The sequence below is a fragment of the Salvia splendens genome, chromosome 20, assembly GCF_004379255.2.
Source record: "Salvia splendens isolate huo1 chromosome 20, SspV2, whole genome shotgun sequence".
Classification (NCBI taxonomy): Eukaryota; Viridiplantae; Streptophyta; class Magnoliopsida; order Lamiales; family Lamiaceae; genus Salvia; species Salvia splendens.
In genome coordinates this window covers 20,577,418-20,603,842 of record NC_056051.1, presented here as the reverse complement: position 1 = coordinate 20,603,842, position 26,425 = coordinate 20,577,418, and the positions used below count along the sequence as shown (strand labels likewise).

The 26,425-nt window shown below is 39.1% G+C and overlaps 4 protein-coding genes across 9 annotated transcripts; 2 read left to right on the top strand and 2 right to left on the bottom strand.

Moving 5' to 3' along the window:
* The first annotated feature begins 2,751 nt into the window (after window positions 1-2,751).
* LOC121782124 (early nodulin-93-like) lies at window positions 2,752-5,242 on the top strand. Its single transcript, XM_042179850.1, has 4 exons — window positions 2,752-3,065; window positions 3,393-3,454; window positions 3,982-4,057; window positions 5,005-5,242. Exons 1-4 carry the CDS (start codon window positions 2,954-2,956, stop codon window positions 5,085-5,087), a joined length of 333 nt encoding a protein of 110 aa, XP_042035784.1. The 5' UTR covers window positions 2,752-2,953; the 3' UTR covers window positions 5,088-5,242.
* A 703-nt stretch (window positions 5,243-5,945) lies between these two features.
* Window positions 5,946-9,622, top strand: LOC121782088 (pentatricopeptide repeat-containing protein At2g34400-like). 2 transcript variants are annotated; one of them, XM_042179796.1, is made up of 5 exons: window positions 5,946-6,838; window positions 7,373-8,319; window positions 8,446-8,714; window positions 8,921-9,204; window positions 9,282-9,622. In XM_042179796.1, the coding sequence occupies exons 1-3, from the start codon at window positions 5,946-5,948 to the stop codon at window positions 8,511-8,513; spliced, it is 1,908 nt and encodes a 635-aa protein (XP_042035730.1). In that variant the 3' UTR covers window positions 8,514-8,714; window positions 8,921-9,204; window positions 9,282-9,622. The 2 variants fall into 2 exon arrangements, with proteins under 2 accessions (XP_042035730.1, XP_042035731.1); XM_042179797.1 differs by having other exon boundaries at window positions 8,446-8,831.
* A 61-nt stretch (window positions 9,623-9,683) lies between these two features.
* LOC121782123 (histidine-containing phosphotransfer protein 4-like) lies at window positions 9,684-13,795 on the bottom strand. 3 transcript variants are annotated; one of them, XM_042179848.1, is made up of 9 exons: window positions 13,736-13,795; window positions 13,586-13,647; window positions 12,998-13,102; window positions 10,982-12,865; window positions 10,586-10,716; window positions 10,423-10,491; window positions 10,175-10,246; window positions 9,913-10,003; window positions 9,684-9,829 (listed from the first exon to the last, which is right to left on the bottom strand). In XM_042179848.1, the coding sequence occupies exons 4-9, from the start codon at window positions 11,024-11,026 to the stop codon at window positions 9,809-9,811; spliced, it is 429 nt and encodes a 142-aa protein (XP_042035782.1). In that variant the 5' UTR covers window positions 11,027-12,865; window positions 12,998-13,102; window positions 13,586-13,647; window positions 13,736-13,795; the 3' UTR covers window positions 9,684-9,808. The 3 variants fall into 3 exon arrangements, with proteins under 3 accessions (XP_042035782.1, XP_042035781.1, XP_042035783.1); XM_042179847.1 differs by having other exon boundaries at window positions 13,586-13,671; window positions 13,736-13,788; XM_042179849.1 differs by having other exon boundaries at window positions 9,931-10,003; window positions 13,586-13,671; window positions 13,736-13,788.
* Window positions 13,796-17,734: 3,939 nt separating this feature from the next.
* Window positions 17,735-21,333, bottom strand: LOC121782096 (NADP-dependent malic enzyme-like). 3 transcript variants are annotated; one of them, XM_042179804.1, is made up of 17 exons: window positions 21,198-21,333; window positions 20,959-21,110; window positions 20,757-20,862; window positions 20,615-20,680; window positions 20,234-20,329; window positions 20,081-20,152; window positions 19,911-19,994; window positions 19,571-19,669; window positions 19,318-19,365; window positions 19,181-19,234; window positions 18,991-19,089; window positions 18,777-18,872; window positions 18,625-18,702; window positions 18,464-18,538; window positions 18,284-18,374; window positions 18,065-18,193; window positions 17,735-17,959 (listed from the first exon to the last, which is right to left on the bottom strand). In XM_042179804.1, the coding sequence occupies exons 1-17, from the start codon at window positions 21,198-21,200 to the stop codon at window positions 17,871-17,873; spliced, it is 1,437 nt and encodes a 478-aa protein (XP_042035738.1). In that variant the 5' UTR covers window positions 21,201-21,333; the 3' UTR covers window positions 17,735-17,870. The 3 variants fall into 3 exon arrangements, with proteins under 3 accessions (XP_042035738.1, XP_042035739.1, XP_042035741.1); XM_042179805.1 differs by having other exon boundaries at window positions 18,777-18,866; XM_042179807.1 differs by lacking the exons at window positions 17,735-17,959; window positions 18,065-18,193; window positions 18,284-18,374 and having other exon boundaries at window positions 18,413-18,538.
* Between the last annotated feature and the right edge of the window lie 5,092 nt (window positions 21,334-26,425).

Here is a 26,425-nt window from a genome sequence, read left to right as displayed (position 1 = left end):
GAGGGAGTCCGCCGGGGGGGTTCCCGGCGATGCGGGGTTGGGCACCCAGTATGCAGATGATGCCGGGGTGGGCACCCAATATGCAGATGATACCCAGGGAGGTTCGACGACGCAGGGGACGCCGGGGGGCGTACCGGCGACGCAGGTGACGCGGGGGGACGTCTATCGCCCCAGTTTTGATTTTTTGACTGCTTTGTCGCACACATCGACCCCAACGGATGCGCAGTTCACGCCCAGCGGTTTTGATGATTTTGCGTTGTCGGATTTGGGGTTTGATAGTCTCGGAGTTCCGGAAACTCCCATTCAAACGGGGGAGCAGTGCAGGGTAGTGGCGCCCCAAAGAAGAAGGGCAAGGGAAAGAAGGTCGGGGAGTCGTCGCAGCCGGGTGGGGATGACCCCACGGTACGGAGAAGGTGGACGGACGAGGAGAACGTTGCGCTGTTAAAGGCGTGGGTGAGTGTTTGCGACAATCCTCTTATTTCTAATAACCAGAGGATCGTCAACGTGTGAGGCAAGGTAGCAGCAGCCTACCAGCTATTTTGCCCGGAGGGGAGGCCACACAACGGGGAGGATTGCCGGAAGGCGTGGAACCGAATCAGGGCTGTCGTCTCCCGATTTTCGGGTTTGTACGCCAACGCCCTCCGCATGCAGAGTAGTGGCCAACGGAGGACGACTGCAGGAGGATAGCGGAGAAAGCCTTCCCCCAGCCCGGGTTGTATAAGGACTTCACCTACTGGAACTGCTATCTTGTGCCGAACGACTCCGAGAAATTCCGAGTAGGTGTCGACGATGGCTGGCCGAAGAAGCAACGATTGAACTATACCGGGGATTTCAGCGGCAGCAACGGTGGTTCCCACGACCTCCCCGAGACGGACCAGGTGCTCCCCAACCCTCGTTCGTTCGGCCGCCGACCTCGCCCCGCTGGGCAAAAGCGGGCGCAACGGGAGGCGAGGGGGGTCGCCGGGGGTTCCCAGGAGGTCCAGTCGGTATCCCCCTTTGACCGCCAGTCTACAGAGGATCTCAAGTACTTCGCGCGTCAACAAACGCGCCAGATGATGGTGAAGACGTTAGCCGAATGGTGAGCGGCGACGGACCCCCAGGAGAAGAGATTTCTCTTCACATTGCTCGAGAGCATGAATGACGATCTGCGTGGAGGCGGCAGCGGCGGTGGCAGCGGAGGCGCGGTGACAGGGCGACGGAGGCGGCGGTGGCGGTGGCGACGGCGACGACGGAGGCGAGGGAGCCGGCGAGTGATTTTTTTTAAGTAATGTACTTTTTGCGATTTTTAATGTAATTTTTTTTATTAATGTACTTTTTAAAAAAAAATTACTTTTTTTAATTTGTTGTACTTTTTTTAAATTAAAATAGTATTATTAATGTTTCCCGTATATGTCTCGTAAATTAAATTCTGTATATTGTGTTATTAGTGATGTGGCTGGGCTATTTATGATATGGCTAGGCTATGGCTGGGCTATTTCTGATATGACAGGAGGATTTTTAGTATTGATGATATGGCAGGAGGAGTTTATGGCTAGGCTATGACTAGGCTATTGCTGGGCTATAACCACTGTGGATGCTCTTATGATACAAACAAAACCTAAATTAGTACTCCCTCCGTCCCGGACCACTTGCACTTATTTCCTTTCTGGACGTCCCAAGTTATTTGCACTCTTTCCATTTTTAGTAAAAATTATCACCTATAGCCGCAATTGTTGACTTTGTTATACACTCATTCCTTAATCTCCATGCCGAAAAGGAAATGTGCGAGTAGTCCGGGACGGAGGGAGTACTAAACTCAAATTTATTGTTGACACATCATTCTCCAATATAAAAATAAATATTTAATAGAAACGAGAAGAATTGGGGAGGAGGCAAAAATGTGGTGAGGTAAAAAGTGGAGCCGACATGAATTATTAGGTCGATACAGTTTTACAATAACACGCTTCCTCAAGTATAATTTAAGATTGATTTTTTAGTCTAATTAAATTAAAATTTAAAGTATAATAGAGACATGACTTAATAAATGAGCTCTTAACTAAATATAAAATATTAATTAAATATATTAATTTTAACTTAAATTATAAATAATGTAAGTAGTTTGAGACGAGCCGAAATGAAATAGTGCATCGGACGAAGGGAGTATTATACAGTAATTAATTTAAGAAATGTACCAAATGTGAATGTTTGTAAAAAAATAATTACTACACTTATAAGGCAGGTCTAGTTTTTTACTAACAACACTTCAATTACTTTTTTCTCTCAAAATCCACTTAAATAATTTAAAAAACTGAAATTGTCAATTTCCAATGTAAAATAGATGTAAACATCAAAAAACAAAAGCACACATAACTTAATTTAATTCTCACCTATTCATAATGCCAGGTCTCCCTTTAATTTAATAAAAATTTAAGATATTTGAAAAAAATTAGTGAAATATAACATCGTTTAACACACTCAGTCACCGGCTAGCTAGTCACATTTTCAATTTTTATACGTATGCACGTCAAATCAATAAATCCGTAAACATAATATATCGAATTTTTTAGCCATCAGACAATTAAAAAAATATCAAAATTATAATATTACCTCACAATCAATAAAAGTTGCATGATTATGCGAAATTTTTGAGCTAAATAATTTTTTTGGCAAATTGACTTTAAAGAAATATACTGAAATACAAACTTGATTAGTAGCACCAATGTACCATCCATCAGACAACATTCAATTTCATGAATCGAAAAATAAATTTCAATTACAAAGTCGCAATTGGTCTCTGTGCGCAATAATTTGACCGGGGACCCACCATCGAGCCGCCACGTGGACAGACAGACTACAAAATGGTGTCAGCGCATTTAGATTTAGATTGTAATTTGTAATCAAGCCCGCAGTTTTCATTTTGGAATTGAGAGAGATACAGAGAGGGAGAGGTTTTCGTATCAAGGATTGGGGGAAAATGGGGATTCCGTCAGAGTTGAGGGACCTGTATGCAAGCCGCAAGACTTCTCTGCTGATCCAATCACCTCAGGAAGATGCCAAGATGCTTCGCTCAAAGATGTGCACCCAAGGTTTGATGCTTTTTTTTCATTTTTTATTCAATCTGAAAACTGTTTCTGTAGCCTTTTTTATGGCAACCTGAAAACTGTTCGTGAACCTTATTGGAATGGATCCCCCCTTTTATTGGTTTCAATTTTGGTTAATTAGGGTGTAATTCGAATTTCGCTTTCAATTGCAGATTGCTAGAGTTTTTTTTTATGTAATTAACATGTCAATTATGATAAGATTTTGAAAATCGATGATTAGTTGAATTCAGATTAGGCATTTATTTTCGTGTATGTAGAGCTGAATTATACTTTGTTTTTTTTTTCTCTCTTCTATCTGATTTGGACTTGCAGAAGGTGTGCGTGCTGGAACTAAGGCTGCTGCAATTGCCTGTGTCGCCAGCGCTGTGCCCACTGTATGTGAATTCTACTATTTTTGCTTGAAGAAATCAGTTATTGTAGTTTAGTGTGTAGCGTTTTTCAATCATATTGTGTTATTGCACTCAGACGTGTCGTTGTTCGGTCATTAGAGAGGCGTGGGGTGGCACGAGCTATGATTGATTTGATCACAGTTAAAATAACAATGATGCTCTAACTACGAAATTCTTGATGGAAATGAAATGGTTGGTTGCCCTCAAAATGTGTTATTGTTCTGTCATTATGGATGGCATGGGGACGGGTGGTAATGGACACTGTTAAACTTCACAATGGAGTGCTTGATTCTAGCTTATAGGGATCTGATCCAGTTCTTTTTTCTGATCTTGTTTCAATCTAATTTCACAATGTGCACATACACACACATAGTATAAGATAGATTCAAAATGGTCAAAATATGGTATGAGACAGAATGCTGTGTTTTTCAGTTGTATTAGACTATCTTGGAATGCTGTGTAAGTTACTGATCTGAAATCTATGTACTGAATTATGTACGCAAATCTTTCAGTTGATAGTTTGTCGAAAGGTTCCTTGGGCGAAGGCGAATATCAACCATACTGGACAGGCACTCATTGTATCTGCTGGTATGTTACCATCTTAGTTTGTTGAAAGCTAGTAGTACAAGTTTCTTAGAAACAGTTTGTTTAGTAAAGACAAGCTAAGTTGTAGACTCCGTATTCCATAACCATGTTCTTCTTGTCTTCACTAAAACTATCACCGCTTCGGTAAATGCTGCATTTCAACACAATGTTGGCTGCATATAGGGGTTAATTTTTATATTAGAGGACACATCTGTATATGCTAAATATGGATGCTTATTGCAATGGCCTAAATTTGGGAAACCATTGTGAGATCCATTATCCAACCTTAGGCCCTACTTGGTATGGTGTAATGGAATGGGGGAATGAAATGGCATTCCTACCTCCATTCCATTCCTCTGCTTGGTAAATTTTTTTCTTAGGAGCCATTCCATTCCTATTCTCCTTTTTTCTTAATTTAAATTATAACAAAATTTCACTACATATTATATTATATTTAAATTAAATATCACTCAATTTAATAATTTTAAATTTGTATAATAGAATTAAAATTTTAGAATTTTTAATTATTAAAAAAAATCCACACTACACACACATTGCACACACTTCACACACTATGCATACACTACACACACTTCACACTCTACAAATACCCACACTACATAATTCCATTCCATTTGTATTCCTTACATTCACCAATCACAAGAATGGAATGGAACTCCCATTCCATTTCTATCCTCATTTCATTCCCATCTCCATTCCATTCCCTCCTCATTCCCCCTTAGTGATTTTTGGCTTCGAACTCATGAAATCCATCACTAGGCCATCCAAAAGAGGGGGTTGGGTGCCTAATGCTGCATCTTGGATTCATCTACCATGTTACATGAATTATCTCTAATCTAATGCCTCAATTTACATACTCCATTTAGTTTGATTTTGAAACATATTTCAAACGGATGAAGTGACTTTTAATTTTGTTTCGTGTGGAACAGCATCGATAGCTGCATATTTCATTACGGCAGACAAGACTATCTTGGAATGCGCAAGGAGAAATACACACTACAAACCATCATAAGAGAAAATGGAGTTGGGGCTGTCTTAGTTTAATATGTTTGTACTACTCTCTTCATGATCTGTTTGTATGTTGCTTTCCAATTTTGACTTAAATCTTTTTTAGAGGGAACTTCAAAAAAGTTTCTGGACTATATGGGATTTACATATTTTCGATAACTCATGAAAAATAAATATCACCAGAATCATCTAGACAAAACATAAGCATGTTTGCGATACCTTTTCACTATTTTCAAATTTTTGGCCTTGAGAACTAATTTTGTTTATGAATCTGGATTCCTGGTGTGGCAAAAAGCACAACAGGGTATGTATGCTGTCTTAGTTGTTGCTAAATTGTAAATCTATAATTCATAAAATCCAACTTCACTATCATTTACGATTCACACTTTCAACCCTTGTCAAAGTACTATCAAGTAAAAATTCAGAAAATGTAATTCCAATCATCTTATCTACTTCCATCTAACTTCAATTGGAAATGAGGTTTTTATTTAAAAAGTATGGGTAAATTGCTGCAAAAATCATGCATTTAGCTAAATATCTGTTTGTCCTGCAACTTTAAAATTAGTAGTAAAATCATTAATCTTGATAATTTTTCCATTGTAAAATATTTTGATTTCTTATTTGTAATATATAATTGATTTGGTGCAAACGCGTTTCAAATTGATAACTATTAACACAAATGATAAAACTAAGGGGCGATTTTGATCCTCGTAAAATATTTCAAATGTCACGTCATACATAATTTCACCCAAATTAAACCTCATGGAAAAAAAATTGAGAAATGTGTCAAAATTCATAGTACTACAATTTTAAGAGATTTATTTATGCAAAAAGGGAGCGTTTTTTTACTTTTGATGAGAAAATGATTTTTCGAACTAGAGTCTCCTGCAATTTCTTGGCGCCAAACAGAAGCTCGAAGCGACCAGAAAAAGCACTGATCAATCACCTCTTGCTTCTCTTGAAGCAGAGCAAATCGACCAGATTAGTGCAGCAAATCCACACGCAAATCCTGATTCACTCAATTCCGATGCCTATGCCCAATTACTTGCTCTCCAAAATCATCGAGCTCAAACACTTTGCCTACTCCACCCTCCTCTTCCCCCAAACCCCACCCAACAGCTACGCTTTCAATGTCATGATCAGGGGTCTCGCCACGTCATGGGAGAAATTCGATTCCGCGCTGGATTTGTTCGCCAGAATGAAGAATCTAGGCGTGAGGCCAGACAATTTCACGTACCCTTTCGTTTCTATGTCGTGCGGGAGCCTGGAGGCGTTGGGGGTTGGGAAATCGGTTCATTGTGAGGTTTGGAAATGCGGTCTGCTGGTGGATTTTCACGTGGCGAATTCGCTGATCACGATGTATGCGAGGTGTAGAGAGGTGGGGTTTGCGAGGAGGGTGTTTGATGAAATGGCTGAGAGGGATTTGGTGTCGTGGAACTCGATAATATCGGGGTATTCGAGGCTGGGCTGTGCTGGAGAGGCGGTGGAGGTGTTTGGGGAGATGCGGGAGCAGGGAGTGGAGCCGGATGAGATGACGCTTGTTAGCGTGCTTGCTGCGTGTGGAGATTTGGGGGATTTGGGATTGGGGGGGTTGGTGGAGGAGCATGTGGTGAGGAAAGGGATGGAGCTGAATTCTTACATTGGGTCTGCTTTGATTAATATGTATGGGAAGTGTGGGGAATTGACGTCTGCGAGAAGGGTTTTTGATGGCATGAAGAAGAAAGAAATAGTCATTTGGAACTCCATGATTACTGGGTTAGTGTAGCTTTGTTTGCAGTCTCATTTCTTGGTTTTTGTTCTAATACAGAAAAAACTTCATATAAATTACCTGCTTAATTACAAATTTATGCACTTTGATAGTACATTAATGCATGCATGTAATGATGTAACGATTGTGTATAATGAACTAGAAAAGTGGTTATATGCTATATTTTGTACATTTTCAAATAATTCACTCTTTTGTACTTCTGTAATATAATGCGTGTTCGGGTGTGTCCAGAGAGAGAGAGAAAGAATGTCATCATTTTTATAAGGAGGCATAAATCCTTAAGAATTAAGATAGCATAGAAAAAAACATGACTTGTTACAACATGGAGTTTATTTGTTAATATAATTAGTCCCAACCATAAATTTTATTACTATATGGAGTTTGTTCATATATAAACTATTTGCATATGAGGTTTTTACTGTATCTTGTTGCATCCTGCCACGATGGTAATCTTCGTCTTTGTGTGTGTGTGTGTGTTGCTTTGTTTTCATCTGTAGTGATTGTTGATTTCATGTGAGTAGATATGCACAGAATGGACAGTCAGATGAAACTCTCTCACTGTTTAATGCCATGAAGGAAACTGGGCCAGAGCCTAATGAGATTACACTGATAGCAGTTCTCTCTGCTTGTGCTTCAATTGGTGCTCTTGATTTGGGGATCTGGATTGATAAATATGCTTCCGAGAGAGGATTTCATCATAATATTTATGTTGGAACAGCTCTGGTTGACATGTACGCGAAATGTGGTAATCTGGAATATGCATCAAGGGTTTTTGAAGACATGCCTGTGAGAAACGAGGTTTCTTGGAACACGATGATATCTGCACATGCATTTAATGGGAGAGCGGAGGATGCACTCACCCTGTTTCAGCGCATGTTAGAGGAAAAAGGCTTATGCCCAGACGACATCACGTTTATAGGGGTGCTTTCTGCTTGTGTTCATGCTGGTTTGGTGGATGAAGGGCGTCGATTATTTGATTTGATGAGCTCCTTCTTCAAGCTGACTCCGAAAGTTGAGCACTATTCTTGTATGGTTGATCTTCTTTCTCGTGCTGGACGGGTGTATGAAGCTTGGGACTTCATTCAGAAGATGCCTCAAAAACCCGATGAGATTCTATTGGGGGCGTTGCTCGTTGCCTGCCAGAAACTGAAGAACGTCGATATTGGGGAGAGGGTTAGTCAGCTTCTCCTGGAAATGGAGCCCTCAAACTCTGGAAACTATATAATCTCATCTAAAATTTATGCTGATGTGAGGAGGTGGGAGGATTGTGCTAGGATGAGAACACTAATGAAACAGAAGGGTGTTACTAAAACTCCAGGATGTAGTTGGATTGAGACGGACGGCCACCTTCGTGAGTTCCACGCTGGAGACTTTTTAATTGAAGATGCAGAAGATATTCACCGGGCTCTTGACATGCTATATGATGATATGGCAATGGATAATGGCGTGGATATAGATTTGTCTCTTGGTAAAATTTTCATCTTGTTGTATATATGAGATGTTATCACGACATTAATTGACAAACACAGAAAGCACACCAACTCTCGGGACTTACTCATAAAAAATCACTTATTACGTGACCATGTCTCTGCAGATGTCCACCTACATTTCCCAAACCAACTTGCTGTCGAGCTTCCATCACCTATTCTATCTCCAATGTAGACTTCAGATTTGTATGACAGGAAATCAAGAAGGCATTACCGGACAGTGGTGATGCTTGAATGATGTTACAGATGCTCTGAAATCTGAAACAACTATCGTGTAAAAGCACGAGTTATCCCCCTCTCTGGGCCAAGCACGAGTTACTCTCAGACGTTGATGCTGTCAGCATATCTTAATTTTAAGGATATTACCTGGCACTAGGTACAATTTACAAGTATCAAGATTTAGATTAACAAATAACTGGTCTTTTGTTATTTCTGCTGAAGCTCATTTACAATCAGTTCCATCGCAAAGCTGATTGCATATTTTACTATAATTGTGAGCACTGTGTTATGTGAAGATAATTGGCATTTGATTATTTCATTTGTTATGCACCTTAAACTTCATTAACACAATCTCCCCTACAGGGCTGGACTCTTCTGATTGCTTATTGTAAATAAGTCTGGCAAGGTGAGTACAGGAAGAACACTCCTCCAGCACCATTCTGTCTCTGATATATTTGGAAAACACATTTGCGAGGGAAGGAATTGATGGTGCTTTCCTGGTGGCCTTCAACTCATCGAGATGCCTTGTTAAATTGTGTTGTTGTACTCTGTTTTCTTGTGCTAGAGAAGGAGGATATAAGTTATGCTTGTCGACTGCATTTATTCAGCTTACGCCTTGGAAATTTGAATAATAAACCCTCGGATGGGTGAGCAATATGTCACATCTATTATTATCTAGATAAAAATGAAGTTATACATATGCTTGTATGTGGTGGCATTGCAGGTAAATGGAAGGTCGAGGAGAAGTGTCATTTTGTGCACAATGAACGGCAGGTGTTGATTATCATCTCAACTAGGTTTTGCAGTTCATTGCCTTAAATTACCCTTTGATAATGTTCAGCAGTCTTTCATAATTCTGCCAGATTTTAGTCTCCCTCTCTTTTGCTTCAAAAAACTACTCTTAGCCTACATTCTTCAGAGGGAATGGGCCAAATCTATCACACTGATGCATATCTGAGCCTGGTTTATCACCGATGTGAAAACACAACACTGGATATCATGAAACAGCGGATGTATTCACGAATTAGATTCGTTATTTGTCGAATTTCAACTTGTTTGATGGCATGAAATAAGTTTGTGTTTTCCATTAGTCAGACAGTCCATGGTGTGATATTTAGCGATGAAATAAATCAACAAATGAGATATGTAGAACTGATCACTTGTTTACATACATTTCGAAGTTTATTTCATTCTATAAAAAGGTTACAGTAGGTAGCTATTTGGCATCACTATAATCGTTATGTAAGCGACTTAACGAGCTTCTCTTGCAAGCTGAAAATACAAAATTAAAAAAAACAATTAACTTGTGAATCAAAAATCACCTATCATTCCAATAAAGAGAAATGTATACACACATGCACAACGTGAAAGACCTGAAAATAATGCTCAAGCTTCCTCTTGAGGGCTGCATGCTCTTGTTTTACCTCTTGGAATTCCCTAATGCACCTGCAATGAACAAACCGTAAAAATTTATAATTCTAAACGAAAAAGGTTATTTACGGGCAAAATGATAGTGCCAAAATCGCGTAAATATTGTAGAAGATGGACATAAAACTACATTTTAACTCAAAAGAAAATTCAATGCATGAAAATATGGGATAAGGGAAGCAAAAATACCCTTCCACGTTGCCAACATTGCAGTATTCTTGAAATTGTGTGCATTCCTTCTTGACCTTTTTGGCGCCAATGCTGCGGATACAAGGTTGAGATTATCAAATAAAAAGCAATGAAGTAAAAAAAAAAGAGAGGCAATTATTATCCATTTATCCTTGAGAATTTTGTTCAGGGCTAAATATTGCACTGTGCTAGTCTGCATTCAATCTATTTTCCAGAAGTTGGTGGGATATTATATGTTACATATGTACCTAGTGCTGCTACCCTTGAACTGATGCATGATCTTATCCAGTTTCTCGAAGTCCCGAGGGGTGTTTTTTCTGGATCAAATAAAATTAAGTTGAAAATTTGAAAAACAAGAACCAGTGAGAGTCATCGTTTTATTGTAAGGTAATTATAGTTCCTGTAACTCACAGTGTCAGTTCAATGCTTTGTATTAGTCGGACCGAGTCAGTGTAGAATAGCTTGACCACTTCTTCAACAAAGTGAGGGTTGGTTTCATCTTGCAAATCTTCCAGTTGAAGGAACTGTTCATCAAGATATCCCTGAGAAAGAAGCACCACTAGGTTCAGAAGGCAAGACAGATCTTAATTATGAGAAGAATGTCTAAAGAAAAATTAAATGATGCCATAATGCTAGAGTCAAAACTGGGAAGAATATTATAGATCAATTAAAAATCATTTCTCACAAAGACTATCATTTAAGAATAAACTGAGAAAAAATAAATCTTATGGGGCTACTTTTTGACAAATTTTAAAAAATGACAGATTTAAATATTGCAATTGTTGCTATGGTAAGGGAGACATGTACCTGATCAAATAAAGCATTCCTCAAATAGGCAGCTTGGCGTTCCATTGTATAGAATAAGAAGAAAGAAAGTGAAAGAGGAAAATGGTTGAAGTGTTTGGTTTATAATAGGAAAAGAGGTACAATGGCATACAGTTATATATAGGATAAATATTCTAAGCATAACTGGGGGAAAAAGATTCAAGGACTGTCCCCAGTGCCACGTCTAGTTTTCGTATGTAATCTTGTATAGGAACAAAACACACATGCACATACAAGAATCTATTGCAGCTGTGAGAGTTTTCACGATCTCACCACATGTAAATATGTCATGCTTCTCTAAAACTTGGACTTATAAAGATCCAAGGATAGTATGATACACAAACACACACAGAGAGATTAAGAGCACAAAATGCTTTAAAAAAATTTAAGTTAAAACTAACTGGATTGAAAAGGGTGGTTTAATAAAAAACCTATACGTGAATGTCACGCACAGAACGGTATAGTGTTTTACATCGCAGCTCTTACTCATTTCTTTATCGCACAAAGTCCTCTTATATACAATAAAAGAAATTGATACTTATTTGGGTAGAAATAGAGATACATTTATTCCTCTTCTACCCGATTAGAGTAAAGTGAAAACATACGATCTTCCAAACTTCACAAAAAATATAGTGACTTGTGGTTGCCAAGCCAATACCAAATAGTTAACCAGTATACTATTATTGGAATTAAATGCTAGATTATTTTTTATTACTGACCAATCACCTAATCATGGATGTCCCCTCATGGGTGGGAGGGATGTGGTGGAGGTGGGGTGTAAAGGAAAGAGGCCAATCATCTAATAACCATGGATGCTCCCCTGTGGGTAGGGTACATGCAAGATACTATAAGTGAGTCATTTACTCGAATTTCCATATTCATGCACCATGGTACAAGATGTTCTTATCCTCAAAATACTTTACTGACTTGCCACTTCTTAATAATTTGGGTACCCACTAGTTAATATAACTATCTGTAACTTTGCTAGCATAGTATGATATTCTTGGAGAGACCTCCAAGTGATAAATGGAAATATCACAAATCCCCCCGCTTTTCCGCGGCTAAAGAAGGCTGATATTTTAGTATACTTGCAGTCATACAGTCGATGTCTATTTCAGTGTGATACTAATGAAATATTGATTTGAGCAGATGATGATTTAAATAAGGAAGACATTTGAACATGTTACCTGTGCTCTTGGCACATCTCTCATATATATGTAACCGTGTTAGGACAAGACACTTGAAGTCTTGTCTACCCTAAACGGCTAAACATGATGCATCAATACATGTCTACTGTTGTGCATTGAGAATTATGACTCATAAAAGTATAGCTGATCTTTCAAACCAATTTCAGCAGCAGATATCCTTGTGACTCGATTAACATAAACAAACAAAACTTAGGCATAAAACTAGTATTTGGATATAGTCCAGGTTTATCTGTGCCATCAGACCCACCGAAAAAGATTCTGCATTTGGCTATGGTAGCATAGTTTTTTCAGAAACTACTCAGCACAACAACTAGATACATGAAATACACTAGATGTCATTTCCAAGCAACAAGTTGAATAAAAAACAAAACAAAAGAATAACTTATTTTCAGATTTGTATGGATAAAACTATATGATATTAGTGAGGTCCCATGAAGAAATAAACTAGATTGAGGGTTGACGAATCCCAGAAACAGTGACGACTTTGACCATAGGAGAACAAAGAAGGAAAAATCTTAACCAATGATTAAAAAGTGAGTGTAATACTTCCAGATAAGCAGCTTGGAATCCTTATCATGACTTCTTATCATTGCAGCAATCCACCAGAAGGTGTAAAGTGAAAGCAGAGTTGAGGACAGCCTGCAACTTTATTCCTTACCTACCGGAGGGAAGAGAAACGAACAACTAGCCATCAACAGTCTCTGTATAATGGATGATGTGGATCAGTGGTCACAAAACCAGCTTTTGAATAATATGGCACATAAATGTGACTGTGACTTGTTTTCTTTACCTGAAACAGATGGATTCTCTTTTCCTGAGTCTCTATCCTCTGTGTTGTCGATAAGAACCCACAGCGGATATGTTAATCCTCGAAAATGTTCAGCTTCCTTCCAATCTAAAAGTAGTAACGGCATAAAGATTCCTTCACATTAAGCTCTCAAACTTTTTACCATACGCTACTAGAGATAATTATTTTCTCTTTAAAGCTATTAACCTCCTAACTCAAACCTCATCTCATAAACCCAGGCATAAAAGAACACCAGATATATCTATATAACAAAATTCACATGTCACATTCAACATATTCTCTTAACAATAAACATGTTTCTTACGCACTCTAAACTACAACATACAAACAAGCAATCAAACAATAATCACCACGAATTCCTCATATAAAATACAAGAATGAAATCAGTACGGATATAAATTATACATTTGAGATGTTCTGTCAGCTGATTCATTACAAAAGAATAATTATCCCCACATTGAGGGGTGAAAATGAAGCATAAAATTAATTTTACCCTTGTCAATAACGTTGAAAAAGAATTTTAAGATAGAAGGCTCGTCGGCCAACTATTGAGCTACAATCATCACTGACCTTTTCAGCCGCAATCAAAACCGCCGATCATAGTCGTCGACGAAAAAAAGCAGCGCCTTCAGCTATAGAATATTCACGTGAATAACCTAAATTTTATGAAACAGGGTTACATTTACAATAGGAAACAGAAAACGGAGTACTGAGTGTTACCGATGAATGAATTCAGCAGCTTCGATTTAGTCATTTCCTTCTTTGAATTCAGCAGCTCCGATTTATTAGTAATAACTCAATTTTTTTTTATTTTATAGTAATTGAATTATTTTAATTATATTTATTTTATTAATCTAAATAACAACTGCATGAAGAATAATATTAATATACCAGCACTATATAATCATTATAAATAAGATTGTTACTCGTTGTGTACCACTCGCACATAATTATGCAACGTTAGCTAAAACTCAATTCCAGTTGGGATACCCCAACACATTGAAATGCAATTTTACATATTATGATTAAGATGGACTGCTATATTAGTATTGAAGTATATGTAATGTGTAATCTATTCTTTTGGTAGATATATATGCGAGTCTGAGTACATGGTACTCACTAAATCCATGCCCCAAAAGATACACACATATTTGTATTATTATCATGTCATCATAGTAATATTATCATATCATCACAGTAACACATTTTTAAAAAGTCCGAACTTACAAAGTTCTTTTGCGACTATGCGATCTAAGTTCTTTCTATGATCTGTCTTATATGAATTTCCAGTGTTGGAAAGGTGGCCACTTTCTCGGATACATTGACCAGCCAACCCACTCGATGGCACGCAATCATAGTATACACTAACCCTTATTAGGGACGTTCCTTTACCGGGATGCAAATTCAAGTAGTATTAACTTTGACATATTGGGACACTCCCCTACTAGCTAAACAAAGTTATGTGGCAAGACATTAACTTTGAAACAACATATGTTTGAATTCTTAAAGAAAATTTGAATGAATAATCCTTGAAAGTAATTGTATCCACACGGGTGTGTTCACCGTTCTGGATATAGCCAGATTTAGAGCATCCGCAGCGGTGGCGAAAGACGCCACCGCCGTCCGCGCCGTTGGCAAGGCGCAGGACCGCCGCCGCTGCAGCCGCGCCGCTGGCACGGCGCTGCTCGATGTATCGAGCACGTCCGTGCCAGCGGACGCACACGTGGCGCGCTCCCATTCGTCAACGGCATAGCCGTTGTGTTTAAACTTTTTTTTATTTTTTTTTTAAAAATCGGTATTTAATTATAAATAATGCTAAAAAATAAAAAAAAATATTTTCCAAATCCCAAAAATATGGCCGTTTTTTTCCCGTTTTTTCTGAATTTTTTTTATTTTTTTTTATTTTTTTTTCCTCAAAATCATCTATAAATACACACATTCATCATCCATTTATCACATCAAATCATCTCTCATTCATCTCTCATTCATAATTCTCATACAAACTATCAACACATTCATCCCCCACTCAAAATCTCAAATGGATTTCACCCATATTATGGCGGAAGCGGAACGCGAAGAACAAGAATACTACGAACAACATCGTGCCGCTTACGAAGCATATGTCGCGGCGAATACCCCTGCTCCTCCTCCTCAACGAACCAGATCAAATCGACGGTACATCCATCGTGACCGGGAGGGAGCCCACGAAAGGCTCGTTGCCGACTACTTTGCCGACCAGCCGCGGTTTCCGGCAGATTACTTCAGGCGCCGTTTTCGCATGTCAAAGCGCTTGTTCATGCGAATTGTCAACACATTGTCCGCACGTGTTGAATACTTTCAAACAGGTGTAGATGCAGCCGGCCGGCAAAGTATCACGGCGTTGCAGAAGTGTACGTGTGCCATCCGACAACTCGCTACTGGGCAAACGGCCGACATGTTCGACGAGTATTTGCATATCGGTGAGTCCACTGGAATCCTATGTTTAAAGAATTTTTGCGAGGGCGTTCGTTCTGCTTTTGGGGATGAATTCCTTCGAGCACCCACCACTGATGATTGCCAACGGTTGCTTCGTCTTCACGAATCAGTCCATGGCTTTCCCGGAATGCTTGGCAGCATTGACTGCATGCATTGGAGGTGGAAGAATTGTCCGACTGCTTGGAGGGGGCAACACTTGAGCGGTCACAAAGGCGGCGGCCCAACGCTTATCCTTGAGGCGGTCGCCGACTACCGCCTATGGATTTGGCATGCATATTTCCGCGTTGCTGGATCCAACAACGACTTGAATGTGCTATATTCGTCACCACTCTTCAATGATGTGATGAATGGTGTAGCACCGGCGATCGACTTCACCATCAACGGAAATATATACCGCATGGGTTACTATCTCGCCGATGGTATCTACCCAAGGTGGTCGACGTTAGTGAAGACGCTCCACAACCCGCACGACCCGAGACGGGTTCTTTTTGCGCAGCGTCAAGAGTCAGCGCGGAAAGATGTCGAAAGAGCCTTCGGGGTCCTTCAAGCTCGATTCAACATTGTGAAGGCCCCGGCTCGGCTGTGGTACGTGAATAATATCGCCGACATCATGTTCACGTGTATTATATTACACAACATGATTATAGCCGACGAAGGGCCGAGGGCGGCTAGCTTCTACGACGAGGACGAAGCCGGAAGCTCAACAGCGAGGTCTCCCCTACGCCGAGGCGAGCATACGACGGTTGGCGAGAGGATCGAGACAAGACACACAATGCGCGATACTCGAATCCACAATCAACTACAAGAAGACCTAATCAACCACATGTGGGCGAAATTCGGCAACGAGTAGTGTCATTTTTAATTTTTAGGATTTTAATTATGTAATTTTTAATTTTTAGGATTTTAATTATGTAATTTTTAATTTTTAGGATTTTAATTATGCAATGTTTAATTTTATTTGTCATTTGTAATATTTATTGTGGGTTTTAAATGAATTTTAATATTATGGAAATGTTTTTGTGTAATTGAATTTTATATTAATTGTGCTCGTCCTTGCGGAAGAGCACAGTTGTGGGTGTTGTGCTCTTGCCAGAGAGCAGGCATGAATAGTACCGCCCGGGCCCACAACCGTGCCGCTGGCAAGAGCACGGTTGTGGATGCTCTTAAGTTCGATTATGAGTATTAGCACGTGTTTAGTGTGTTTGATACAAATCTTGTTGGCTGGCCATATAAATAGCCACGACCAACATTGTAGAGTATGATAACTGTAACAACATTGAAATTTGTGTCAAGAATTGAGAATGAAATATAATTTCTATTCCTGCTTTTTAGAATCCCCCAACCCAAGGACATATACTCGCCCGCCCACAATAAAATTGAAATATCAAAAAATAAAAATATTTCCCACTTGTCAAAACTTGCTTAATTCATGGAAAACGAATACCTATGGAATGATTTAATTATGTGGGCCCATAAGCCACAATTCTAACCTGCTTTCATTTCAAATAAAACCAACAAAGTCAACCTAACGTATAAAGCCAACCTATAAAGGTTTCGTAAAAAGGAATATGAGCTTTTCAGCTAAAATAACCTTAATCAATATGTCGCATTTTTCATATTAGAGATATCAGATATACATCCCCTACTACTTCAGTGACTCCTTATAGAGATTTCCGCTATCACTCACGTTAATTTATCATTATAACACTTAATTTCCTACATTTATAAAAAGAAATTTGTTTATCATTTATCATTATTCATTGATTCAATTAATAGAAAATAATAGATAATGAACAGTTATTCTTTTACATTGCCGAGTAGACTCATGGTTACGGAAGATATTTTAATCGATATCTTATAGAAATATCTTTTACATATTGACATTCTATCGTGAACAATGGATGAATGTCATACAAAGCCGCTTCATATCTTGAATTACCAGATATTTTGAGAATCTACTATCTTATTCATTTACTAAATACTAAGATTTCTCAGCTACTTACTGAATGTATGATGTTATTTCAAGAACTTCAAATTTTTGTTGGCGTTGCGAGAAGAGATGCACGCATGATTGGTGTTGAAGATTTGGATAGTCTTTCTCAGAATTATTGTTGAAACTACGAAAGAGAATTTTTCCATCGGTTTATTGTTTGATTTAATTGGTATTTGGTCTTGCGTGTCACAACTACATCTATTGAAAGAATGTTTTTTGCTATAAAATTTGTCTAAGGCAAACCAAGAAGATAGTATCGTACATTCCTCCTCCATTCATTCCTACACTGGTGCAAATAGGGTGATCTTTGTTCTCTTTATTCACTATTCAACAAGAATTCTCTACACGGTATTATCTTGTTCTTCTTGTTACCATCATCGATTACACTCAACGGTAGTTGCGGTACGTTGGAGTGTACATGCAGATCTGTGCAAACTCCATGAGGTCCTTGGGTCTGGGGAGACGAGTAGCGAGGCCTGGGAAAGGCAAAATAGTCATTTCATGCTCAAAGTCTTCCCTTTGTTTGTAAAAAGTAGTTTCAGTTTATTTGTTTTGTAGAGATCTAGTTTAGGCAGCCTTACCGAGATCATACGCCTTGGCAGCCACAGTGGCTGCAATTTGAGCTGAGATTTTTCTAATGCCTGTAAATGGAGGATATATCAGTCCTTTCGCGTAGTTCTCCTCCGTTGCCTGAGCTGCCAATGCTTCTGCTGCGAGCAAAAGTGTTAGTTATGACACATCAACAAATGAGGCGTACAAGAATAGAAGATGAAACAAGATTTATGTAGTATTTTACTTACATGCTGCTAAAAGCAGATCGTCGTGCACACGGATCGTACCAGACATTATCAGTCCTAAACCGAATCCGGGGAATATGTATGCATTGTTTGACTGAGAAAATGCAACAATTGAGGAGAGAAATGAAGTGATGGATCTTAAATTTTTCATTAATGTTGCTACGTTTATGTATAGAGCTGAACCTGGCCCGACACGTATGTTTTCCCGTTGTACTCAACCGGGGGGAACGGGCTTCCGCTAGCAAATATTGCACGCCCCTAAGACAGTTCTCTAGTTTCATCAACATGAACATGAACACGAAACTACAAAACTGTACTATGAGAGAATAAATACATTAATTTACCTCACTCCATGTGTAGGCTTCTTCAGCAGTACATTCCGATTGTGAGGTTGGATTTGACAAAGCAAGAATAAGAGGTTTCTGAAAGCATCATAATGATGTTATTAGATTAGTTTGTGTGTGGAGAGAGAGAGAGAGAGGGAGAGAGAGAGAACCTCATTGTTGGTTGCCATAGCCTCTACGACTTCTTTTGTGAAGGTCCTTCCAACACCAGAAGTCCCGATTAGTACTGAGGGCTTTATCTCCTGCCACTTAAAAGAGCATATTTTATTGAAAAACAAGATCAAGAGTTTTCAAGTTACTTTTTTGTATTGCATCTCTTGTTTCACTTTTAAGAATTCAAACGCATAATATTGTACAAGCTCTCACCTTAACTGCATCTAACAATTCTCGAACTGGTTCATGCTCGTGAGCCCAAGGCAGTTTGAAATGCTGAAGAGACTCTTTGCGAGAGCTAACAATCAACCCCTGTCATATAATGACAGAGCTGTTCACAATCTTGATAGAATTTGAACAAATATACACATGATCTGCCTAAAACAGATGAAAAAACCCGTACCTTAGAGTCCACAAGCCAAATTTTCTTCCTTGTCTCCTCGACTGGAGTCTTCGCCTACAAGAGCAGGAGTGACGACCGCATGACTAAAAGCTCAAGCATAGGAAGCTATAGAGAGGATGGTGAGACTGAATAGTTACCCTTTTGGACATCTCAAGCGCGATAAGTTCAGCTATACCGGTTCCAGCCTACCATTAGCCACAATAGACAAGAAAATTAGAAACTAAAATATGGTAGGTAATGTGCTGTTTTTCGACATCCATATCTTGATCTTCATAGAATTTTTATAGGAACGAGAAAATTCAAGCATTGGCTGCAGAATCAAGCGAAAAAATTGCCTAAAAAGAAACTTTTACTCTAAGAAGCTAGTATGAAAATCAGATCGAGCCTGACCTCTCCTGCCCCAAGGAATAAGAATGTATGATCTGCTAAGTCTTTTCCCATTAGTTTTGAGGCTGAAACTACGCCAGCAAGTACCACAGCAGCAGTTCCCTGATATGACGAGAGGAGAAAATTTTAGGTCTTCGTGAATTTGGAACAGATCTATAACGTGAGCTTACTTGGGATGATATATTAGATTTACACTATTTATGATTGAGTATTTGAAATATTACACAAGCAAGCAACCTCAAATTTGTTTAATCTATCAGAGTATGCAATGGATTATTGACCTATATTATTTCTTATCTATTTAGGTTATCACCCAAAGCAAACACCCCTCGTGTTTGTTCACCTGGATATCATCATTAAACACGAGATGGGTCGTGCGATACTTGGCAAGAAGATCAAACGCGTTATGATTTGCAAAGTCTTCAAACTGGAAAAAGAATAAAAATGTTAATTCAATCAAGGAAATGTTTGGCCTTCTTAAAGAATAGTTGAAATATTCATGGTGCTGCAGACCTGTATTAGGATCTTCTCACCATAGTTTTGTTTGACGGCCGTCATGAACTCTTCGAGAAGCTCAGCATACTCCTACAAGTAGATCAGAATGTGCGAAAGATTGCATCTCGTATAGAGAAAAATGGCTTTTAAGAAATGGGCAGATTGTGAAACCTGCCCGGTAGCTCTGTTCTGCTTAAGGCCAATGTAGAACTCGTCGTCCAACAACTTCTTATTATTCGTCCCTACGTCAATTGTAATAGGCAGGCACTGGCAAATTGCAGATTCAGGTAAGTGTTCTGTTATTTTCAACAATTCACCCAATTTCAAAATGTGCAGATAGAAGTGAAGTTTGTAACTGTATATAAAAAGAAGCCAGTTTTTCCATGGCAGTAAATAATGAAACACAGCATAATCGATCAAGGGCGACTGCGACTGCGTAGTCAATGCAGCATTAAAAACAAAGTTAACTCACTTACTCAGTAAAACCAGTTTTAATTAAGACTAACCAAGCTTTGTATGGAGAGAGCAAAAACCAAGTAATATCTAACTTACAGCTGAAGGGCGAACGCCTCCTAGAGCTGTATATAGAGAGAGTTTCCCCACAGGAATCCCCATGCCCTGCAACATTATTGTGAGAAATTAGTGATCCATGATAAATTAGATATGCATTTCAAATTTAATGAATTATATGAACCTGACAGCCAAGGTCTCCAAGGCCTAAAATGCGCTCACCATCTGTGACCACAATCACTTGAATAGCCTTTTCAGGCCAGTTTCTCAATACTTCAAGAATCCTTCCCCTGGAAAAGATACGAGGGACTCATAAGTTATCAAACAATCTTCAGTGATGTAAGAATGAGACTAGAAATTAAGGGCATGTGTGAGGACTACTTTACTTCTCTTTCAAGCTGATATAGAGTCCCTGAGGACCCCTGAAAATGCTGCCGTACTTCTGGCAAGCCTCACCTACGACTGGTGTGTAGACTACGGGAAGCAACTCCTCGACATTGTCTATCAGAAGCTTGTAAAAGAGCCTTTCATTTCTCTCCTGGTACAAATTTGAGAGATGGTGAGTAGAGTTATGGTCATTGGATATCAGAGTGGGGGGGGACAGAAATTTTTACTCAGGGGTTACCATTCAAATTCCAACCATCCAAAGTGAAAAACTCAAGAAACAGAATCTTCTATATAAGATGTCGATTTAATAATGGAGGATTTTGAATTTGAGTAGTATCTTTAAGCAACTTCTATTGTGGCGTGGATCAGAAAATAATGTGCATCTCTCTCTTTCTCCGAAAATGCCAGTCCTTTATTGTGGCGTGGATCACGCAACATACTATACCCACTGTAAAATCCCACTAAAATTTATCACACATCCATGTTCAAGATGTTGGAAATATTGAAGCCTTTTAGACAGACAAACTCTTGCTATTACAAAAGAACAAAAAACTGGAAGGTAAGTAAAACAAAGTAAATAAAAAGGAACAAGATACAAACTATAGTCTTCTTCAAGTCGAGTCGAGGTGACCCTCTCTCCGCAAGACGAAATACGCCCCGGTTAGTGCTCACGGATTGGCGTAATGTCCCCAAAGATGAAACGATCTTCGTCCTATCGAGTTGAAGCACCTCAAACTCGTGGGCTCCGACGAACTTGAATTGGATGCGAGAACCAAGCAATGCAATACTCCTAAGATGCACACTAGAATGCTTGAAAGCTAGAGAGAAGAGAGAATGATTGTTGTTGATCTGTTTTCTACTCCCACAAACCCACCTATTATAGGTGAGGAAAGACCAAGTGAAAAGTCTCACCATCAAGGCACCTCATAAAGTAAATGGAGGATACCTTAAGATGAAAGGCCAAAGGCCTAGCCCTTTCAAAAAACCACACGTTTTTCCTACAATCCCCCACATTGGTTAGAGCGCTGCAAGCTCAAACCAACACTAGACACAAATGCATGTATGCAGACTCTTTTGCTCAGTTTTCAAGAAACGATAATGTATTTGGAGAGGTAACTTGTGGTTTTGAACCTTCCATAGTCAACACTATCGGATATACCGGCGGGCTAGTGGACGCGATGCCTTGAACTATTCCTCCTTGGTGTATGCCTAGTCAATAGCATCAACACAATATTGTCTCAACTCCATCAGTTCTCACGTTTGTGTCCGTTTCGGCCGTGGAACACCTCTTTGGAATTCATAAGTGACTCACACACACGAAGCGGCCCCACTTCTCACTTACATAGGTGATTCTTTCATGAGTATCCTGTCATACTGCATCTCCTTGAGATTTCAAGAATCATTAAAAGTCAAAAGACTTAACCTCTTACCACGTGCAGGTTACAACACTCAATGCTTTCTAAAGAATGGGCGAAGATTAAAATCTTCTGAGTGTTACAGCTAGATTTGTATAGCTTCGTTTTCCCATTGAACCAATCCCATGGGATCTCCAATCGTATGGTTAGGTTCACTATACTCATCTTTTAAGATGTGGTTTTCAGTCCCATTCCTTTTAGCAATTTATGCATTTGATCACGGTTTAAACCTTTTATTAAATGATCCGCTAAGTTATCCACTGACTTTACATAGTCAACTGAGATAATGCCACTTGTGATCAACTGCCTTACGGTATTATGTCGCCGACGAATATGTCGAGACTTACCATTATAAAGTCACTTTGTGCTCTACCTATAGCTGCTTTGCTATCACAGTGTATCAATACTGCGGGCACTGGCTTCTTCCAACATGGAATACATTCTAGGAAATTTCTGAGCCACTCGGCTTCTTCCCCTGCTTTATCCAAAGCGATAAACTCAGATTCCATGGTGGAACGAGCAATACACGTCTGTTTCGTTGATTTCCACGAAACAGCACCACCCCCCACAGTGAACACATACCCACTTGTCGAAAATGAGTCTTTTGAATCAGAGATCCAATTTGCATCACAGTACCCTTCAAGTGCTTGGGGATATCTTGTGTAATGCAACCCAAAGTTAATAGTATACTTCAAGTATCTCAAAACTCCACACAGAGCTTTCCAATGTTCCTTACTCGGGTTACTCGTAAATCGGCTCAACTTGTTTACAGGACAAGCAAGATCAGGTCGAGTACAGTTTGTGATAAACATCAAACTTCCTATGACCTTTGCATACTCTTCTTGAGCAACAGAATCACCCATATTCTTGCTCAGATGGACATCGAGCTCCAAAGGAGTCTTTGCTGGCTTACAATTAAACGAGTTGAATTTCTTAAGCATTTTCTCAACATAATGAGATTGCGTTAAGGCAATTCCCTCATTAGTCCTCAATATTTTGATTCCGAGAATCACATCAGCTAGACCCATATCTTTCATATCGAAATTTCTTTTCAAAATGTTTTTTGTCTCGTTAATAATGGCACTATCGCTGCCCATTATCAACATATCATCAACATACAGACACACAATAACAAACCCGTTATCTGTGTTCTTAATGTAAACACACTTATCACACTCATTGATAGTGAATCCATTTGCCAACATCACGTTGTCAAATTTCAAATGCCATTGTAATGGTGCTTGCTTCAACCCATATAATGACTTTACCAGTTTGCATACTTTACGCTCTTGCCCAGGCACAACAAACCCTTCGGGTTGTTCCATATATATTTCTTCTTCCAGATCACCATTCAGAAACGCAGTTTTCACATCCATTTGGTGAATCTCAAGATTGTGCAAAGCAGCAATCGCTAGAAGCACCCGAATGGAAAGCGATTCTCGTAACAGGTGAATAGGTATCAAAAAGTCATACCCTTCTTCTGCTTAAAGCCTTGGACCACTAAGTGAGCTTTGTACTTATCTATAGTACCATCGGGCTTATATTTCCTTTTCAGAATCCACTTGCACCCTAAAGGCTTACAGCCTTCAGGCAAGTCTACTAACACCCAAGTGTTATTTCTCATGATGGATTCAATTTCACTGTTGATAGCTTCTTGCCACCACGCCGCGTCTGGGCCAGACAGAGCTTCCGCCAATGACTTTGGTTCGTCATCCAACATAAAAGTTATGAAGTCGGGACCAAATGTTTTAGCAACTTTAACTCTTTTACCACGTCTTGGTTCAACATCCTCAGGACTTGACCTCGTCCTTTTTGGAGGATTAGAACTAGTGGATTCATCCATCATTCTTTCACTAGAACGATCATCTTGCCTCTTGCAAGGGTAAACATTCTCAAAGAATTTAGCATTCCTTGACTCAATCGTTGTTCCTTCAGCCACGCCAGGCACAGCTGACCTATGGACTAGGAAACGATAGGCACTACTATTAAGTGCATGGCCAATAAAGATGCAATCGACTATTTTAGGGCCTATTGCAACTTGTTTCGGAGGTGGCACTTCTACCTTCGCTAAACACTACCCCCACACTTTGAGGTATGAATATGAAGGTTTCTTCCCTTTCCACAACTCATAAGGAGTCACATCCCTATTTTTAGTGTAATTTTATTCAGGATATGATTCGCTGTTAACACAGCCTCCCCCCACATGTTCTGGGATAAACCAGAATTAATCAACAGAGCATTCATCATCTCTTTAAGTGTTCTATTTTTTCGTTCAGCAACTCCATTTGAATGGGGAGAATATGGAGCCGTTGTTGGTGAATTATACCACTTGCATGACATAATTCTGTAAACGGGGCAACATACTCACCACCTCTATCACTTCGAACACACTTAATTCGACAATTAAGTTGATTTTCGGCTTCATTTTTGAAGTCTTTAAACGCTTCAATTGTCTCATCTTTACTTCTTAATAAGTAAAGGTAACAATACCTTGTGCAATCATCTATAAATGTGATGAAATACTTTTTACCACCTCCAGTTTGCACAAATTTTAAATCACATACGTCTGTATGGATTAACTCTAGAGGTTTTGTGCTTCGTTCTACCGAGCGAAACGGTAGCTTGGTCATTTTTGCTTCAACACAGACTTCACATTTTTCTTGTGAGTTAAACTTATCTACTTTTAGTAAATTAAGATTTACTAATCTTTTTATAGCAATTAGATTTACATGTCCCAATCTTTTATGCCATAAATCAAAGCACTCAAGCAAATAAGAGGATGTGTCATATTCCTTATTGCTTAATCCTTTTCCACGGTGAATGACCGTAACATTTAGTTCAAAAAGCCCATTCACTAGGTGACCTTCACCTATGAACTTTCCATACTTGGTCAATATAACCTTGTCACACTCAAATTCTAGTGAAAATCCATGATTTACTAGAAGTGAGCCTGACACCAAATTATTCGAATGTCTGGGACATGCAGCACATCTTTAAGGGTAAGAATTTTTCCAGATCCTAATTTTATGAACACATTATCCACACCCACCACCTTAGAAGATGCTTGGTTTCCCATGCGTACTTTTATACTCCCAACAGATTTGTAAGTAAAAAAACGCTTCTCTCGTAGTACACATGACATGTGGCACCCGTATCAACAAACCATTCATTTGGATTGTTACCATGGTTCACGTCGGAGACCATTGCGACCACCTCGTGATCTTTGTTGTTTATAACAACACGTTCAAATAATTTGCATAATATTGTCTCCATTAATAAGTACACAATTATATTAAACCATATGTGCATTGGTATATTCAACAACACATGCATCCCAATTACTACTACCAAGCCTAAATTGGTCTTGCTTGTCAAATGACAAACGATAAACATCATTCTCAAGAGAATAGATCTCAAGGAATTAACCACTCCATAGCGCATCGACATTGCGACCGTTTGTTGCTTTATTCCAGCTTTGAATTTCATGTTTCCTCCAGCTTCGGTTGACATAATTTCAACAAGAGTACAATATTTCGTCTTGCGATTGTTGGAAATATTGAAGCCTTTTAGAAGGGCAACCCTTGCTATTACAAAAGAACCAAAAACTGGAAGGTAAGTAAAACAAAGTAAATACAATAAAAGGAACAAGATACAAACTATAGTCTTCTTCAAGTCGAGTCGAGGTGACCCTCTCTCCGCAAGACGAAATACGCCCCGGCTAGTGCTCACGGATTGACGTAATGTCCCCAAAGATGAAACGACTTCCTCCTATCGAGTTGAAGCACCTCAAACTCGTAGGCTCCGGCGAACTTGAATTGGAGGCGAGAACCGAGCAATGCAATGCTCCTAAGATGCACACTAGAATGCTTGAGCTAGAGAGAAGAGAGAATGCTTTTTGTTGGTGTGTTCTCTTCTCCTAAATCCCATCTATTTATAGGTGAGGAAAGACCAAGTGAAAAGTCTCACCATCAAGGCACCTCATAAAGTAAATGGAGGATACCTTAAGATGAAAGGCCAAAGGCTTAGCCCTTTCAAAAAAAACCACACGTTT